Source organism: Coloeus monedula (genome assembly GCF_965178545.1).
Source record: "Coloeus monedula genome assembly, chromosome: 27".
Lineage (NCBI taxonomy): Eukaryota > Metazoa > Chordata > Aves > Passeriformes > Corvidae > Coloeus > Coloeus monedula.
In genome coordinates, this window is record NC_138807.1 from 5,197,671 (window position 1) to 5,215,379 (window position 17,709).

A 17,709-nucleotide genomic window follows, 5' to 3' on the forward strand; every position below is an offset into this window, starting at 1 on the left:
CTAAACTGGCACCCGAGACCCCAAAGCGGCAGCTCCGTGTTGCCACATAATTGCGCCCAGCGCCTTCCAGCCCCGAGGGTTCCCCAGGGCAGTCACAGGAATTTCCCCACCGTTCCATCACCCCCGGTACCGAAATTTGGGGTTTTCCTCGCCCTTCCCCTCTCCAGCGCCTTCCCACCGCGTTGGTTTCGCTTTCTTTCCGCTCTCCGCGTCCCTCCCGAGCCGCTGCCCCCTCCGGGAGCCCCGGCCGAGCCCGAGGGGGGCCGGGCCGTGCCGGGGGGCGGCTCCTACCCCGGTACCGGCGCGGGGGGAGCGCGGTGCCCGCCCCGCCGGAGCCTGCGCGGGGCCGCGGCCGTGGCAGCTCCGCGATGCCGCCTCCGGAGCCCATGCCCGGCTATGGGGAGCTGCTCCGCCGGGGCTACGGCAGCCTGGCCGCGGCCGCCCGGGGCTGCGGGGACTGCGGCTGGGAGCTGGCGCGCCGCACCTGGGCCGAGAACGCGCACCTGGGCTGGGCGGAGGTGCTGCTGTGCGGGCTCTGCGCGCTGGGCTGGACCGCGCTGCGCCGCGCCTGCTCCCGCCGCCTCTTTCGGGTCAGTGCCGGGCACCGGGAGGGCGATGGGACGGGGACGGGATGGGGATGGAAGCGGGGGGTGCGCGGAGGGCAGCGCCCGCCCCCGGCCGCGGGGTTGGGGATGGGGGGGATGCGCGTTTTCCGTGCTTTAGGGGGTGAGGGATGCGCCCCAATTCCCCTCCCGGCGCTGCAGCATCCCGAGGGACCGGGAGAGCCCCCCCGCCCGCTGCCGCCTTCCGCCCCCTCCCCCCGCCGCCTTTCCATCGCTGCATCCCCGCAAGGTTGAGGGTTTTTTCTTCCAGGTTATTCCCAGGTTGTTCCGTGTCTTCCTCCGGAGCAGCATCCCGGAGGATGGAGCATCCCGGTGCACCGGGAGAGCCCCCCCTGCTCCATTTCCCCCCGCCCCATCCCCCCCCTGGATCCATCCCTGCATCCCCGCAGGGCTGAGGGGTTTTTCCTCCCGGTTATTCCCGGTTTATTCCCAGGTTGTTCCGTGGTTCCGTGCCTTTCCCGTGCCCGGGGGCTGCATCCTGTAGGATTTGAGCATCGGCAGAGCCCCCCCTGCTCTTTTCCCCCTTATTTCCCCCCCACGTTTCCATCCCCGCAAGGTTGAGGTGATTTCTTCCCGGTTACTCCCGGGTTATTCCGTGCCTTTCCCAGGGCTGCATCCCGAAGGATTTGAGCATCCCGGTGCGCCGGGAGAGCCCCCCCTGCTCCTTCCCCCCCTCCCGTTCCCATCCCCGCATCCCCACAAGGCTGAGCTTGTTCCTTCCCGGTTATTCCCGGCTTGTCCCTTGCCCGGGGGGAGGAGCGGGGCCACATCCCCGCGTGTCCCCCCGCGGTTTTGGGGCGGCGGAGCGATGGCGCGGGGCCGCTGGCTCGGTGCTGCAGTGCCGGCCTGACCTTCCCGGGGCGCGGGGATGCAGCGATGCTCCCGCCCGGCCCCGCAGCCCCCGGAGGGGCTCGCTGGCCGCTGTCCCCCGCTCCTGTCACCGCCCGGCTGGGGGACAGGCCGAGCAGGGGGTCCCCGGCCGGGGAGAGCGGCTCCAGCTCGTTCGCGGCCGTGCAGGAGAGCGGAGCTCCCCTCCCTGCGCCGTGGCTCCGTCCCTGTTTCCTCGAGAGATGCTGCAGGCTCTGCCCCGGCCTCCAGAGGACTTTAAGGGCAGAACTGCCGGAAATCTGGAGGATTTTGGGGTCAGGGGACAGCCCCGAGCTGGCGGGGACACCCTTTTGTCACCTCGCTGTGCCAGCGGGCCTTGGGGAGCTCCGGGAGCTGCTGGGACAGGCCTCGTTCCTCATTCCCCGGCTGAGCTGGATCCTCACGGATCAGGCAGCTCCCTGTGTCCCTGTGGGAGCCGCTGCTCCCCTCTGCCCTAAAGGGGCTCCTCCTTTGCTTAATTGGGGTGCAAAGTCCAGCCCGAGCCCCCCGGACCCGTTTGGAGCTGCTGAAGGGGCTGTGGGTGAGGAAAGTGTTGGGAATTTGTGCCAAACTGGATTTTCCCTCGTTCCCTGCCCCATCTGGCTCTGATGGGCACCTGGCAGTGCTGGATTGAGGCCGGAGGGAGCCCTGGCTCTGCTGGAACAAACCGAAGCCGATTCCATTCGTGCTCCAGTTCCCCCTCGTGTGAGGCCCCCCCAGAGCAAGGGCTCAGCCCTGGGAGCCCACCCGGAGCTCTGGGAGGCTCCTGGCAGCTCCTGCGAGCGCCAGGGCGTCGTTCCCTGGGGAAATGGGTCACTCCTGTAACTGCAGAAGGGCGAGGGGGGCTGAGCAGGGCTGGTTCCTGTGGCTCCATCTGCGTGTGGCTGCTCCTGATGAGATGCTGAGCGCGGTTCCGGTGGCATCAGCTTTCCCCCGGCGGCAGGGAGGGACAGCTCTGTCCCTCCAGGCCTGCATTTTGAAAAGATTGGAAGCTTTTCCTTGCTGGAGCTGCTGTGGGAGAGGAGGGGAGTTGTGGCTTTTCCATAAAACCCATCAGGAGGTTGGTTTGGATCAGCTGGGATCTCGCAGCCCCTGGAAGGGCAGTGCTGGGCTGGGGTGGTTGAGGGGAGAAAAAGGAACTGTTTCACCCTGGGAACTTCTTCCCTGGTCAGGATTTTGCTTTTTGGGGCATCCTTCTTCATTCTGAGCCTCTCCCTGTGAGAACCGAGAGCTGCCGGGGATGGAAATGACTCCTCTGGGTGCCCAGCACGCCCCTCCCTGCTCAGGAACCATCAATCTCACGGTCCTCCCTCGGCAGCTGGGCAGGAAGCGCCTCTCACCACAAGAGCATCGACGCACCTCGCTCAGCTCCGGCCACGAGGGCTGCTCTGAGAAACCTCTGAAGGTGCCGGAGCCTCTTCCTGTGCTCTCTGTGGGGTCAGAGCTGGTGCCTTGGGCTCTCCCCCAGCTCTTATCCCACCAAATCCCTGCTCCAGCAGGTTCCCCAGCCGGGCTGGAGCAGCAGCAGAGGTGGTGCAGGTTTGGGAAGGGTTTGGGTTGGGTTTGAGTGGATTTTCCAGCAGTTTTGGTGCTGGTGGTTTTCTCCTCGTCCTTCTCAGAGCAAATTTTTGTTCTTTTGCTGCTTCTTCACAGAATCCTCAGTGCAAACACATCAAGGGGTTGTGTTGGAGTGGGAAAGATCCCAGTTAGGGCAGGAAATGTGGATTAAAAGGTAGAGAAAGACCATCAGAGTCAGCTGTGCTGGCATGTGGACATCCCTGTGGGATTTATGTGTCCTTTCCCAGGCCTTGCCCGAGCCTCTGCTCTTTGTCCCACTGGTTTCTGGGTGCTCTGCAGGAGCTCCCTGGGGTTTCAGACCAGCTCCAGAAATTCAGACCAAGTTCTAGGGAAGTGCTGCCAGCCCTGGAATCCTTGGATTTGCCCCTGTGGTGCCACGTTGGTGTCCGAGCTGTGCCCTTGGAGCCAGGACTTGGATTAAAAAGCAGCAACCTGAGCACATCTGTGTTAATTAAACCCCCTGGAGGGCACCTGAGCCTGGAAAAGGAGCGGGAGAAGCTGGGAGAAGCCCTTGGAGCTCTCTCCTTCCCCAGGCAGTGCCCTCGGGCAGGTAAATCCAGGAGAACCCTGGATTTAAGGCACAGCTGGAATTGCTGTGACCAGCCCCGGCCTCCAGCCCCCAACCCTGCCGAGCTGCTGGACTGGAAATCCCTGAAGGGAACTGGGAGTGAGTCCATGAAAATCCTCTGGGTGGGAAATCTGGGTCTGGGGGTGGTCAGGTGTCCCCTCTGTCCCCAAGGCTTTGTGCTGCAGAGGGCAGAACTCTCCAGGCTTGGCCCAGACAGGAGCTGGGTTTTTGTCCCGGTGGTGCCCAGATTTGTAGGACATCCCAGTGTCCTCTGCAGGGAAAAAGGTTGGAAAATGTGCTCAGGGAAGCAGGGCTGGAGGGGAGGGATTCCGAGCAGCCCCAGGGAGGATGTGGAAGCTGGAAATTAAGGATTCCTGGTGTCCCTTTCAGCGATTTAGGCAACTTTTCCTCACCCTGCAGCAGGGCCAGGATTTATTTTTCCAGTCCCCAGCACTGGGATAGGGGAATGTCCCCAGAAGTGACCCCCAACACAGTCTGGGAGCAGAGCACACCGAGCTGGGGGGAGGCTCTGCTGTTCCCTCCTTTGAACACAAACCCTGGAAGCTCCAGAGGGGAGGAAAGCCACAACAAAGGGCCCTTTCTTTCTTCCCCGGGGCCGGAGCAGCTCGGCGGGGGCTGCTCTGCTGTGTCAGCACGTGGGGCGTCCTCAGAGCGTCTCCTGCTGCTCCTCTGCCCTCCAGGGACAAGAAATCAAGGGGGAAAAAATAACATCGGGTCAATATTTTTGGTGGGAAAAGCGCTTTTTTCCACAGGTCTGTGCGGGAAGCGTCGTCCAGAGCTTGGCACGGGGCAGGGAAACTGAGGCACGGAGCTGCTGCAGGGATGGAGAGAGGAGAGCTGGGGCTCTCCACCCCCTGCTCGGCTCCTTCCCCTCGGGGGTGGGGGATAATCACTGCCCCGGGGTCCCCAGGCTCGTTTGGGGTCAGAGATCAGGGACCTTTTACTGGATGTTCCTTTGTTTAAAGCTGCCAGAGGCAGGGTGGGGTGGGATACTGGGGAGGAATTCCTCCAGGATGGATTTCCCGTGCAAGCCGTGGCTGCCCCATCCCTGCGAGTGCCCCAGGCCAGGCTGGACGGGGCTTGGAGCACCCTGGGATGGTGGCAGGTGTTGATTTTAAGGTCCTTCCGAGCCATTCTGGGATCCATTGGGAGCCCCATCCCAGATCTGGGAGCAGTGTCCAGCCTGGGGACAGAGGGGACAGAGCCCCTCGGGGCTCTGGGAAGCCACACACGGAGCTCTGGATGTGTCCGGGCTGCTCCGCGGGCTCATCCCTCCCCTGTGCCCCAGGAAAAGCCGCGGTGGCACTGCCAGTTCCCGGGGATGCTCCGTGCCAGCCGCTCCTTTGTGTCCCTCGGGAACTCGCTGTGCCCGCAGCCAGCCCTGGCACCGCTGGGCTTCAGCCAGGCCCCGGCCCTGGGCGGGGGGATCTCGATTCACAGCCCCCCTGCCCGGCTGCCCCGTGTCCCGCTGCTGGAGCTGGGCTGGATTTAGAGATCCCCGGCTGTGGATTTAGGGATCCCTGGCTGTGGATTTAGGGATCCCTGGCTGCTCCCTGTCCCGCTGCTGGAGCTGGGGGTGGATTTAAGGATCCCTGGCTGTGGATTTAGGGATCCCCGACTATGGATTTAGGGATCCCTGGCTGCTCCCTGTCCCGCTGATGGAGCTGGGCTGGATTTAGGGATCCCCGGCTGCTCCGTGTCCCGCTGCTGGAGCTGGGCTGGATTTAGGGATCCCCGACTGTGGATTTAGGGATCCCTGGCTGTGGATTTAGGGATCCCTGGCTGCTCCCTGTCCCGCTGCTGGAGCTGGGGGTGGATTTAGGGATCCCCGACTATGGATTTAGGGATCCCCGACTATGGATTTAGGGATCCCTGGCTGCTCCCTGTCCCGCTGATGGAGCTGGTCTGGATTTAGGGATCCCCGGCTGTGGATTTAGGGATCCCGGGCTGCTCCGTGTCCCACTGCTGGAGCTGGGGATGGATTTAGGGATCCCCGGCTGTGGATTTAGGGATCCCTGGCTGCTCCCTGTCCCGCTGATGGAGCTGGTCTGGATTTAGGGATCCCTGGCTGTGGATTTAGGGATCCCTGGCTGCTCCCTGTCCCGCTGCTGGAGCTGGGGGTGGATTTAAGGATCCCTGGCTGTGGATTTAGGGATCCCCGACTATGGATTTAGGGATCCCTGGCTGCTCCCTGTCCCGCTGCTGGAGCTGGGGGTGGATTTAAGGATCCCTGGCAGTGCTGGAGGCTGGGAAAAGGGAGAGGAGCTGCGTTTGCTCCTTGCCCCGGGTGTTCCCTGACCCTGTGGGCAGCCCCGGCTCCCGCTGGGTTTCTCTCCGCAGCTCCAAACCCCTCTCCCAGCCCCTTCCCCTCATCCTGCTGGGAATGCTGCGGGAATGGGCTCCTCCCCCGGGCCCATCGGTGCTCCCGGTGAATCGGAGGGTGCCCGTGGGGAGGAGGAGGAGGAGGAGGAGGGGGAAGAAGAGGAGGAGGTTGCCCTTTAAGCAGAGCCCCATTACATCACTCGCCAGGAGCCCTGGGCTCTTCCAGCCGGAGCCAGATCCCGGCTCCCGACGCAGCTCCGTCGCCCGTAGCAACAGGCATCTCTGCGCCGTTGCCATGGCAACGGCAGCCGGGTGATGGAAGGACATCCCCCACCCCCCTTCCCACCCCACAGGGCAGAGGTGGCTCCTGTGAACAGCTCCAGGGACATCCCTGTGTCCCCCCTGTGCCCCCCAGGCGCTGCTGGTCCCCTCCCATCCTTCCCTGAGCTGGCTCCCATTCCTGGAGTCCCTGGGACCAGGGAAGGGTTGGAACTGGAGGATCCCGCTGGTCCCTTCCACTCCAAACCCCTGTGGGGTGAGCGGGGATTTGAGGCCAAGCTCAGCATCCCAAATCCACTCCGGGATAAGGGAAGGTGTCCCTGCCCCATGGGCCCCAGAGATCCCTGTGGTCCCTTCCACCCCAAACCCCCGTGGGGTGAGCGGGGATTTGAGGCCGAGCTCAGCATCCCAAATCCACCCTCTGCAGGGAAAAAGGTTGGAAAATGTGCTCAGGGAAGCAGGGCTGGAGGGGAGGGATTCCGAGCAGCCCCAGGGAGGATGTGGAAGCTGGAAATTAAGGATTCCTGGTGTCCCTTTCAGCGATTTAGGCAACTTTTCCTCACCCTGCAGCAGGGCCAGGATTTAATTTTCCAGTCCCCAGCTCTGGGATAGGGGAAGGTGTCCTTGCCCCGTGGACCCCACGGATCTCTGTGGGCCCCTCCACCCCAAACCCCTGTGGGGTGAGCAGGGATTTGAGGCCGAGCTCAGCATCCCAAAGCCCTGCTGGCACCGTGAGCTGTGCCCTGTCCCTGTCCCGTGGCCACCCCAATAATTGATGCTTCCTGGGCTCAGGACTTTGTGTCTCTGCATTATTTATTCACCCTTCGAGCTTCCTCCTCTTTTTCCTCTCCGTGGCTCCCGTTGGAAAAGGCCTTGGCAGTGGCTCTGAACATGGGACGTGTCGGGGCTCCCAGGGCTGGGAAATCCAGAGCTTTTGGGCTGGGATTGGAGTTCCTGGAAAAGGGGACCCAGCCAGAGGGGCCAAAACCCAGCGCAGCCACAGCCTGGGGACAGCTGGGGCCTTAATTTAGGAGCGAGGCTGCAGAAAGTGCTGACCTGGGGCAGGGTCCTGTTACTTTCCAGGCGTTTTGTTTTCACCTCCAGCTTATCTGCAGCTCCCAGGAGCTCCCAGAGGGGGGGCTTTGGGTGTTATCGGCGCTTCGGTTCCCTCAAACCCTTCCCTGTGCCCTCCCCTTCCCTGTGCTGTGTCCCGGGGGCTCCGGAGGGGCCCCTGGCACTGTCACTGCCCTGATGGGAAGCAGGAACGGGGCCTGGAATTGCTCAGCTGCCACCGAGGGAAAACCTCCCTGCCCGGAGCCCCTGGGAGCAGGGGTCACACACGGGGAAGGGCAGCATCCCCTGCAACGTTTATTCCCAAAAAACCTGAGGCTGTTCCATGCTGGCTCCGGTTATTCCCAAAAAACCTGAGGCTGTTCCATGCTGGCTCCGGTTATTCCCAAAAAACCTGAGGCTGCTCCATTGTTTTCCTGCAGTTCCCAGGCTGTCCCTGCCAGGTCTGGGGTGTCCCTGTCCCCCTCGGGAGCCAGGATGAGGAATTTTGTCCTGAGTTTGAGCTGCCCGTCCTCCCCACCCTGATTTTGGGCAGATCTGGGGGAGGTTTGGCCTCGTCTCCGCAGTTCCCAGCAGGCAGGAGGGAGCTGCAAACAGCACAGGGGGAAATCCCCGGGGAATTGGAGCTGGGAAAGCCGCTGGGAATGTGGGGAGGGGTGGCCCAGCACGAGGTGCTCGTCCTGCTCGGTCCCCAGTGCTGATGGCACTTGGTGGCAGTGCCAGCGTGCCCAGGGCTCTGCCGAGCCTTTCCCTGCCCATCCAGAGGCTTTTTCCCGGCAGCTGGTGGCGCCGCCGGCTCCCTCTGCCCGGGATAACGCGGTTGCAGCCTCCCCTCCGGGCTTTCCCTGGGCTTTATTTTTATTTTATCGGTTATTGGCTCTGCCCTGCCGGAGCCAGCTGCCCTGGGAATGCTCCCAGGATGTGGGAGGATGCTCCAGGCTCCTGCCTGGCTCCACTTCCACAGCTCCAGGCTGGGTGGGAGGATCTCCAACCTCCTGATTTCCCCTTCCCCAGCCTCTCTGGGCCTCATTCCTGCTGGAAAAATGGGGATCCTGAGCTTGGCTGGCACCACCAGAGCTCTTGGAATGCTGCTGATCCCCCCCCTGAGGATGCTCCTTTCCCCCCTCTCCGATGATTTTCCCCCTTTTCCTCACAGCCCTTCGGGGAATGGTGCAACCTGCAGCCCAAAGATGCTGCCAAGATGCCCGAGAGTGCCTGGAAGCTGCTTTTCTACTCCTTGTCCTGGTCCTACGGCGCCTACCTGCTCTTCTGCACCGACTACCCCTTCTTCCACGACCCCCCCTCGGTCTTTTATGGTACAGTGGGAACCAGGGAGGGGTTGGGATGTTCAAGGGGACGGGAGTTGGGATGAGAAGAGCAGCAGACAACCCCTAAATTCCCATTTCTTACGACGCTGTGGGTGCAGAAAGGGCACAAGGAGGTGTCTGAGCATTTCTTTCAGTCCCTTGGTGGCTGCTGGAGGGGTTGAGTGGATGAATCAGGAGAGAATGAAATAATGGAATGGGTTGGGTGGGAAAGGATCCTAAAGATCGTCTCACAGCCATGGGCAGGGGCAGCAAATCGGGGCTTAAAAATCACCTCGTTCAAATTTGCTGTGCCAAATCAGGGCTTTAAAATCACCTCATTCTCACCCCCTGGGCTAAATCAGGGTTTAAAAATCACCTCATTCTCACCCCCTGGGCTAAATCAGGGTTTAAAAATCACCTCATTCTCACCCCCTGGGCTAAATCAGGGCTTTAAAATCACCTCATTCCCACCCCCTGGGCTAAATCAGGATTTAAAAATCACCTCATTCCCACCCCCTGGGCCAAATCAGGGCTTAAAAATCACCTTATTCCCACCCCCTGGGCCAAATCAGGGCCTAAAAATCACCTCCAACTCCCTGCACCAAATCAGGGTTTAAAAATCACCTCATTCCCACCCCCTGCCATGGGCAGGGTCACAAAATCAAAATCAAGGTTTTCCCCTAGGTCTAGGATAGGTTTTGATGCCAGAGGCAGAGTTTGGGAACAGCTGGATCCCCACCTACCCTCCACCTCTGTGCTGACCTGGGAGGGACCTGGACCCCCCTGAGCCCCACTGTGGTCCCCTGATCTGGTCTGAGTGGTGTCCCTGTGCCCACCCCCCCAGACTGGAAGCAGGGCATGGAGGTGCCCACGGACATCGCCATCGCCTACCTGCTGCAGTGCAGCTTCTACGGGCACTCGCTGTACGCCACCGCCTACATGGACACGTGGCGCAAGGACTCGGTGGTGATGCTGCTGCACCACGTCGTCACCCTGACCCTCATCGCCTCCTCCTACGCCTTCAGGTGAGCCCTGAGCCCAGCCCGGCCGCGGAATCCCACGGGAATCCCATGGGAATCCCACGGGAATCTCCTGGGCGCGGAGCGGGGTGGGCTCAGCGTGGGTTCTCCACGCTCCCGAGCCCTTGGATGTGCAGCTGGATCACGCAGGGGGTGATAGACCGGGGGTGCTGAGAGCCAACATCAACATTCCCCTCCCTTTGATCCTGTTTCCCCGCCCTTTTTTTCCCCGCCCTTTTTTCCCCCGCCCTTTTTTTCCCCGCCCTTTTTTTCCCGCCCTTTTTTCCGTGTCCTTTTTTCCCCCCTTTTCCCACCCTTTTTTCCCGCTCTTTTTTCCTTGTCCTTTTTTCCCCCCTTTTCCCGCCCTTTTTTCCCGCTCTTTTTTCCTTGTCCTTTTTTTCCCCCCTTTTCCCGCCCTTTTTTCCCACTCTTTTTTCCTTGTCCTTTTTTCCCCCCTTTTCCTGCCTTTTTTTCCCCACCTTTCCCCCCCCTTTTCCTGCCCTTTTTTCCCCCCTGCCCTTTTTTCCTCCTGGCCATTTTTCTCCCCCTTTTTTTTCCTGCCCTTTCTCCCCCCCTGTTTTCCCTCCTTTGTCCTTCCTTCCCCCCTCATTTTCCCCATTTTCCCCCCTTTTCCCCGCAGGTACCACAACGTGGGCATCCTGGTGCTGTTCCTGCACGACGTCAATGACGTGCAGCTGGAGTTCACCAAGCTCAACGTGTACTTCAAGCACCGGGGCGGGGTCTACCACCGGCTCAACGATGTCATCTCCAACATCGGCTGCCTCACCTTCAGCGTCAGCTGGTGCGTCTGTGGCCCTCACCCCAATCCCGACCTCCTTCCCTGCCGGGTCTGTGGCCCTCACCCCAATCCCGACCTCCTTCCCTGCTGGGTCTGTGGCTCTCACCCCAATCCCGACCTCCTTCCCTGCTGGGTCTGTGGCTCTCACCCCAATCCTGACCTTCTTCCCTGCTCGGTTTCTGTCCTGATCCCACTCCTGACCCTCCTCCCTGCTGGATTTGTGTCCCTGATCCCACTCCAACCCTCCCTGCTGGATTTGTCCCTCATCCCACTCCCGACCCTCCTCCCTGCTGGATTTGTGTCCCTCATCCCACTCCAACCCTCCCTGCTGGATTTGTGTCCCTCATCCCACTCCAACCCTCCCTGCTGGATTTGTGTCCCTCATCCCACTCCTGACCTTTCCTGCTGGATTCGTGTCCCTGATCCCACTCCCGACCCTCCTCCCTGCTGGATTCGTGTCCCTCATCCCACTCTGACCCTCCTCCCTGCTGGGTTCGTGTCTCTGATCCCACTCCCATGGGTTTGGCTCTCTGATCCCAATCCCAACCCTCCCTGCTGGATTTATCCCCCTGATCCCACTCCCCACCCTCCTCCCGGCTTTCGGAACCCCCCCAGCGCCTGCTTTGGGATGTTTTGTGCTGGGAAGGAGCCCTTTGAGGCGCGGTTTGTGCAGAGCTCCCCGCAGAGCCCGGCCCCATGCTGGGCTCGGAATCCCTCTGTAGTCCCCGGGCCGTCTGTCACCACCCGGCTGCTGTGAAATTGCGCTTCCAGCGTGACAAATGACCCCGGGCAGGGACGGAGGGAGGAGGAGATGTTGCCATTTTCCCACTCCCTGGGTTCAGCAGCAAGGAGCGCTTTTCCCGGCAGGAAAAGGGAGGTGGGGCTGTCCCAGATTCCAGCTGCCCCTGGGGCCGGGCAGGAGGAAAACAAAGGGATGGAGGGATGGAGGGATGGATGGATGGAGGGATGGATGGATGGGCCACAGCCTCAGTTTGGGGGAAAGTTTTGGTGAGGAATTGCGGGTGCAAGGACTGGGAAAAGCTTCCCAGAGGTTTTCCCACCCAGCTGGGAGGCCCCGCAGAGCGGACCAGCCTCTGCACCAAACCTCTGGGATGTGCTGCTGTCCTGCCTTTGCCAGGAGCAGGGATTGGGATGCCAGGGCAGCAGGAGGCTGTGCTGGCTCTGTCCCCTGCCAGGGAGACACTAAACCCCTGCTGTCCCTGTGCCCCGGCAGGTTCTGGTTCCGTCTCTACTGGTTCCCCCTGAAGGTGCTCTACGCCACCTGCCACTCCAGCCTCCAGTCCGTCCCCAACATCCCCTTCTACTTCTTCTTCAACGCCATGCTCCTCGTGCTCACCCTGATGAACATCTACTGGTTCCTGGTGGGTGATCCTGGTGGCCATCCCTGCCCAAACTGGGCTTGGGGACAGCAGGGAAATGTCTCCCTCACTGGGGTCCCCCCTGTCCTCGCTGCTCCGTCCCTGCTCTGCTGCTGGGATTGCAGGGATGGAGGAGGGTTTGCAGGGTTCAGGGCAGGAGGGAAGGCTGGGGGGTTCCCACTCTGGAATTCAGACTGTCTCACACCCCGGGGATCCGGAGGGAAGGATAACAGCAGCTGGAACTGGGGAGAGGTGTGAATGGCCTGGCAATGTTCCTTGCATCCTTCCCCTAGGAAGGAAGGAAAGGAGGATGAGGAGGGATCCCATGGGGCCGGGCAGGGGAGCTGCTGATTCCATCATCCCCTGGGATGAAATCAGGGAAGGGGAGTTGCAGGAATTCTGCTCTGAGGCACAAACCCCATCCCGGGGGGAGCTGCCCTGCCCGAACTGGGGCCGGGACAGCAGGAAAAGGTCCCCCCCAGCCTCGGGCCGGGCCTGAGGGTCTCTGTTCCCCCTGTCCCCCCCAGTTCATCGTGCTGTTCGTGGCCAAGGTGCTGCTGGGGCAGATGCAGGAGGTGAACGACCTCCGCGAGTACGACATGGAGGAGAGCAGGAATCCCAGGAAGAAGGAGGCTGGGATCCAACTGCCCGAGGCTCTGAAGGAAGGGTGCGTGGCCAGGGGGTGGCACACAGGGAATCCAGGCTGGTTTGGGTTGGAAAACCTTAAAGCACGTCCAGTTCCAGCCCTGGGACCCCTTCCACTATCCCAGGGTTTGGCCTGGGGCACTTCCAGGGATCCAGGGGCAGCCACATCTCTGGGAATTCCGTCCCAGTCCCTCCCCACCCTCACAGGGAGGAACTCCTTCCCAAAATCCCACCCAAATCCCCCTTTTCCAGTTTGAAGCCATTCCCTGGGTCCTGTCCCTCCATCCCTTGTCCCAAGTCCATCTCCAGCTCTCCTGGAGCCCCTTTAGGCTCTGAGGTTTCCCTGGAGCCTTCTCCCTGCTGGGGGTACCTTCCCGTGCTGGATCCTGGGGGCAGATCTGTCCAACTGCCCAAATCTGGGGACAGGAGTGGCCTCAGCAGGGAAATGAGGGAGGGAATGTGGTGTGGACGCCAGGCTGACCATGGGCTCTGCTCCTCCCCAGGCTGCACCTCAAGAACGGCCTCGTGAAGGACAAGAGGTTGTGAGGGCGGCGTGGCCGTGGCCAGGGCAGCTGCCAGGGCCTGGCACTGACCAGGACCCTGCTCTGGGACCCTGCAAAGGACAGGCCCAAGGAGAACTTCACCCCTGACCCCCTGCCAGCCCTGCCTGGGGCCGGGGAGGACACGCCACTGACAGGATTGTGCCCCTCGGGGCTGGGCTGTGCCCTGTCACCTGTCCCCTGGGCCTGGGGGCTCCCCGTGGCCCAGTCTGGCTGGGAGACTGGTGGCTTTGCTGGCCCAGGTAGGATTTGAGGCTGGCTTTGTGTCCCTGGTGTTGCTCCTGTCGTTCTCAGCCCCGCTCTGATTCCCCCTGGCTGGCACTGGACCCTCCCTCAGACCCTTCCCCAGCAGCTCCTGCAGGGTCCAGCTCCAAACTGGGCAGGGAAAAGTCCAGTCCTGCTCTGGGAAGGTGATGGAGGGACCCTCAGAGCGTCCCCTCAGGAGGGGCCACTGTCACCTGCAGCTCCTGTGGGCAGCTCCCACCTCAGGAGCTTTATCCCAGCCCTCTGGAGGAGGCCCGGGAGGATTAATTTGCTTGAAAAGCCCGAGTAGGTCTTGGAGTGGCTTAAGGAGTCCCACAGGGCCTCCCCCCTGAGCACCATCCCCTTGCTGAAGGAAGAACAGAGAATTCCTGCTCCCCATGTTGGTTTTCCAGGCAGCTCCAGCCCTGCAGGTTCCCAGGTCCCTGTCCTGGGGAGCTCTGTGGGTTTGGGGCCCTCAGACCCCACTGTCCCCTCGCTGTCCCCTCCCAGGGCCAGGACCTGCAGCTCCCTCCCCGCTGGGGACAGCAGCCAGAGGAGGGAGGGGGATCCAGGGCATTAATTCCAGGTGTGAGAGGGTGGGAATTTGTGGGATTTTTCCATGTTTGGTCCTTCACGTTGCTTCCCCTCCAGGCTCGTTGTGTGTGAGCCAAGGAAAGGTCCCGAATGGGGCTGGTGGAAATGTCCCCAAGCTGTGGCAGGGCCTTGTCCCTCTCTGTGACTTTCAGGGTGTCAGAGGAGCATCCCAGTGCTGGAATTCCTTGCATTTCAGTGGGATTCAGGGCAGGAAGGGAATTGATAACCCAGGGTGGGTCAGAGCAGAGCTGGGGTGACCTTGGAGGGATAAAACGGAGTTTTCCAGCTCTGGCTTAGAGCTGGGTGGCTGCAGCTGGTTTGGGGGGGGGCTGTGACAGACGTGGTGGTGGCAGCTCTGCTGTGATGGCCAGGAGGGGACCGTGGGACCTGGGGGTGCCTGGCTGGGGCACGGACTGGGGGCTTTTGGGGCTGCGTGAAGCAGGACTTGGATGGTTTGATGTGCTGGCAGTTGGTGGCCTTAAGAGAAAAGCGTTGGACGCCGTGATTAGGTTAAAAAAAAAGGGGTTGGGGAGGAAGAGCCGGCTCAGGGTCTGCCCCTGGGTCCGGGCGGGGTTTTAGGGAGCAGCGCTGGATTTTCCACCCTCACCCCTGACCCCACGGGCTGTGCTGGACCTCAAGTGGACGCGGTGGAGATGCGGGAGAGACTGCGGAGCTGCTGAAAGGGTTAAGGGGTGCCGGGGAGCCCCGGAGGGATCCCACCCTCTGCCCAGTCCCGGGAATCCCGCGGTGCTAATTGCGCACTAATCAGATCAAAGGCTCCAATCAGGGAATCAACACCCCCGGGTCCCCAGCCCGGGCTGCTCTTTGTCTGGGCGAGGACGGCAGCGATGTGGCTTCTCCGCAGCCTCGCCTGGGCTCTCTTGAGTCCCGTCCTGGCCACCGAGCTGAGCTTGCAGGAAAGTTTCTTGTTAAAATCCTTGGGTCTGAGCGCCAAGCCCAGCCCCAAAAGCCCCGTCCCGGTGCCGCCCGTGCTCTGGAGGATCTTCCAGAAGAGGAAGGCGCTGCCCTGGCCGGACAAAGAGCTGGATGCCTGTAGGGTGGAGGAGTTTAATGTGCCCGGGAGCATCGTCCGTGTCTTCGCTGACCAAGGTACAGCCACGCCGCGTTCGGGGCTTTCCCTGGGATCGAGCCTTGGCTCCGCTCCTTCCTTCCCTGTGTCCCGAGGCTGGGGCAGCGCCCAGAGCTGGATCCCAGGAGAAATCCCCGCTGTGTGAAGTCCGTCTGGAAGTTGTAGGTGGTGGTTTATGGGTTTGGAATGCCGAGGGGGGGGCAGCTGTGCCAGGCTCTGTCCTGGAGCCCCCCCAAATCCCTCCCGAGGTGCTGGTTTGATCCCAGGCTTTGGGATCCGCGGTGGTGGGGGTGAGCGGGGATGGGGCAGCGAGGGGATGCTCGGCCCTTGGGCTGTGTCCCCCCCGCTCCTCATTGTCCCAACGCCTCTGGCTGACCCCAGGGCACATCTGGCTGACCCCAGGGCACATCTGGCTCCTCTGAGCCGTTCTCGGTTCCCTGGGCACTGTTTGCGTTGTGTCCTGGAGGTCTCAAGGCACCACAGAGCTCTTTTGTGGTTCCATTTTGCCAGGGGCTGGCTAAACCCGGCAGCTCCCCAAATTCGCTGCTGTTCGCCCTCTTTTCCCCGTCCATCCCAAACAGCCGGAACCCACAGCCTGGGGCAGACAGGTGGGGAAAACACCGCCCCAGGATGCGGGGCAGCATCCAGAGGAGATGCTGGAGTGGCTGCAGCGTCCCAGTGCCACAGCCTGGAGCCCGGTCGGGGCCTGCCGAGCTCCCTGCAGGCCGTGCCATGGGGCCGGGAACCCTCCCTGCAGCCCTGGCACCTTCTGCAGCTCTGCCAGCCCCGGATGCCTCTTGCTGGAGCTTCGATTGGAGCCCCGGGAGCTGATCCTGCCCAGCCCCAGGGTTCAGCCACCCGCACCCCTCCTGTTTCTCCTTCTTTGTCAGGCCGCTTCCTCCCCGAGGGGCAGCCCCAGGGGTGGCTGTGTCTGCGGAAGCTCCTGTTCTTCAACCTCTCCGCGCTGGAGGAGGGCGAGCGCTTGACCATGGCCCAGCTGGAGCTCCAGTTCCACCACAACTCCTACCACGCCCCCAGCCCGGGCCAGGTTTTGGAGCTCCGGCTCTACCAGGTGTCCCCCCGGGGGCTTCCCCAGCCCGGCCGGAGGCCGCTGGTGGAGCGGTCATTTGTGCAGCTGCACAAATCCCTCCTCTTCAACCTGAGCGCGGCGGTGAAGGACGGGAAGATGCCGGGCAGGAATTTGGCCTTGGTGCTGGAGATCTCGGCCAGCGGCCGCGCCGGGGACAGCGGGACCCTGCGGAGCCTCTGCGCCAGCACCGACGCCTTCGCGGCCACCTCGCTGCTGGTGGTGACGCTGGGCCAGCAGTGCCAGGCTGCCCGCAGGAGGAGGAGCGCCCCAAGCCCCTCGGTGACCCCCAGCACCCTGTGCAAGCCCCGCCGGCTCTACATCAGCTTCAGCGACGTGGGCTGGGAGAACTGGATCATCGCGCCCCAGGGCTACCTGGCCAACTACTGCCGCGGGGACTGTCCCTTCCCGCTGGCGGCCGAGCTCAACAGCACCAACCACGCCGTGCTGCAGACCATGGTGCACTCGCTGGACCCCCAGGGCACCCCCCAGCCCTGCTGCGTCCCCGTCAGGCTCTCCCCCATCTCCATCCTCTACTACGACAACAGCGACAACGTGGTGCTGCGGCACTACCAGGACATGGTGGTGGACGAGTGTGGCTGCAGGTAGCGGGGTCTGTGGGGGAAGGATGGGCAGAGGGGACGGATGGAAGGACGGATGGAGGGACGGATGGAAATGTGTGTGAAATCCCCGCTGTGTTCAGGTGATTCCGGAGCGTCAGGGACTCCCCTCTGCACTGGGGATAGTCTGGCACTAAGGGGGCGTTGCTGGAGTTGATTTAGGATTAGTTGGGTGATGGGATTATGGGATTATGACCAGGCCTGGTGCTGGTTCCCTTCTCCACAGGTGATGGTGGCACCGGGCTGTGAATCCCAGATTTCCCCTCTGCTTGTGCCAGGCACCCCAGGGCTGCAGCTTTTGGGTTTTTGGCTGAACTCTGCAGATTTCTCAGGGCATAAATGACTTTTCTGGGTGAAATGGGGCCGGGGTGTGATCCAGCTGCAGGGACAGGCATGGGGTGACCAAATCCCTTCCCAGCAGAGGCAGAGCCAGGCAGGAGCTTTCTCTTGTGCTGTGGGGGCTGTTTTTAGGGTGTGGTTGGTGATGGGGTGGTTTAGGGACAGGGGTTGTGTTGGGTGGCCAAGTGCAGTGGAGGTTTTGCTTAAGAAATGAAGGTTTTACCTAAAAAATCCCCTGGGAGCCGCGTGCCAAGGGCAGGATCCTGCAGGCGATGTTGTGGCTGAGGGAATTCAGGGAGGCGTGGTGGGGTCAGTGGCATCTCCTCCCCTCTCAGCCTGCTGCGAGTCAGTATTAATTTACCTCATTTGCAAATCGATGAGCCCAGGGTGTCCCTGAGTGTCCCGGGGCAGGAGCCAGGTGGCAGCCGAGCCTCAGGCGAGGGCAGAGCACAGAGCTCTGCACTCTTGCGCTTTTTCGGGTTATTTTTGGTTTCTTTGTTGGCTTTTGTGCGCGGTGGTGTCACTGAGCTCTTCAGGAGTCGCTTCACGGGGCAGGGCTGGGCAGCAGAGACCCGAATTTCCACCACTTCCCATCCTTGGCCGCTTTTCTTCCACTTCCAGAGCGTGGGCTCGGAGAGGTTTGGAGCCCAGGCCCAGCTCCTGAGCTGTTCCCTGAGCGTGTAAAGCCGCCAGAGCGA

General features: G+C 62.0%; 2 protein-coding genes across 2 annotated transcripts; both read left to right on the top strand.

Annotated features, from left to right (window-relative positions):
• Positions 1-368: 368 nt before the first annotated feature.
• Positions 369-13,024, top strand: CERS1 (ceramide synthase 1; the record flags this gene model as incomplete). The annotated part of the gene is made up of 7 exons (XM_082297718.1): positions 369-590; positions 8,486-8,645; positions 9,481-9,661; positions 10,296-10,457; positions 11,689-11,836; positions 12,361-12,500; positions 12,982-13,024. 7 exons carry the CDS (start codon positions 369-371, stop codon positions 13,022-13,024), a joined length of 1,056 nt encoding a protein of 351 aa, XP_082153844.1.
• Positions 13,025-14,723: 1,699 nt separating this feature from the next.
• GDF1 (growth differentiation factor 1) lies at positions 14,724-16,661 on the top strand (the record flags this gene model as incomplete). The annotated part of the gene is made up of 2 exons (XM_082297673.1): positions 14,724-14,985; positions 15,856-16,661. The coding sequence occupies 2 exons, from the start codon at positions 14,724-14,726 to the stop codon at positions 16,659-16,661; spliced, it is 1,068 nt and encodes a 355-aa protein (XP_082153799.1).
• Positions 16,662-17,709: the final 1,048 nt, after the last annotated feature.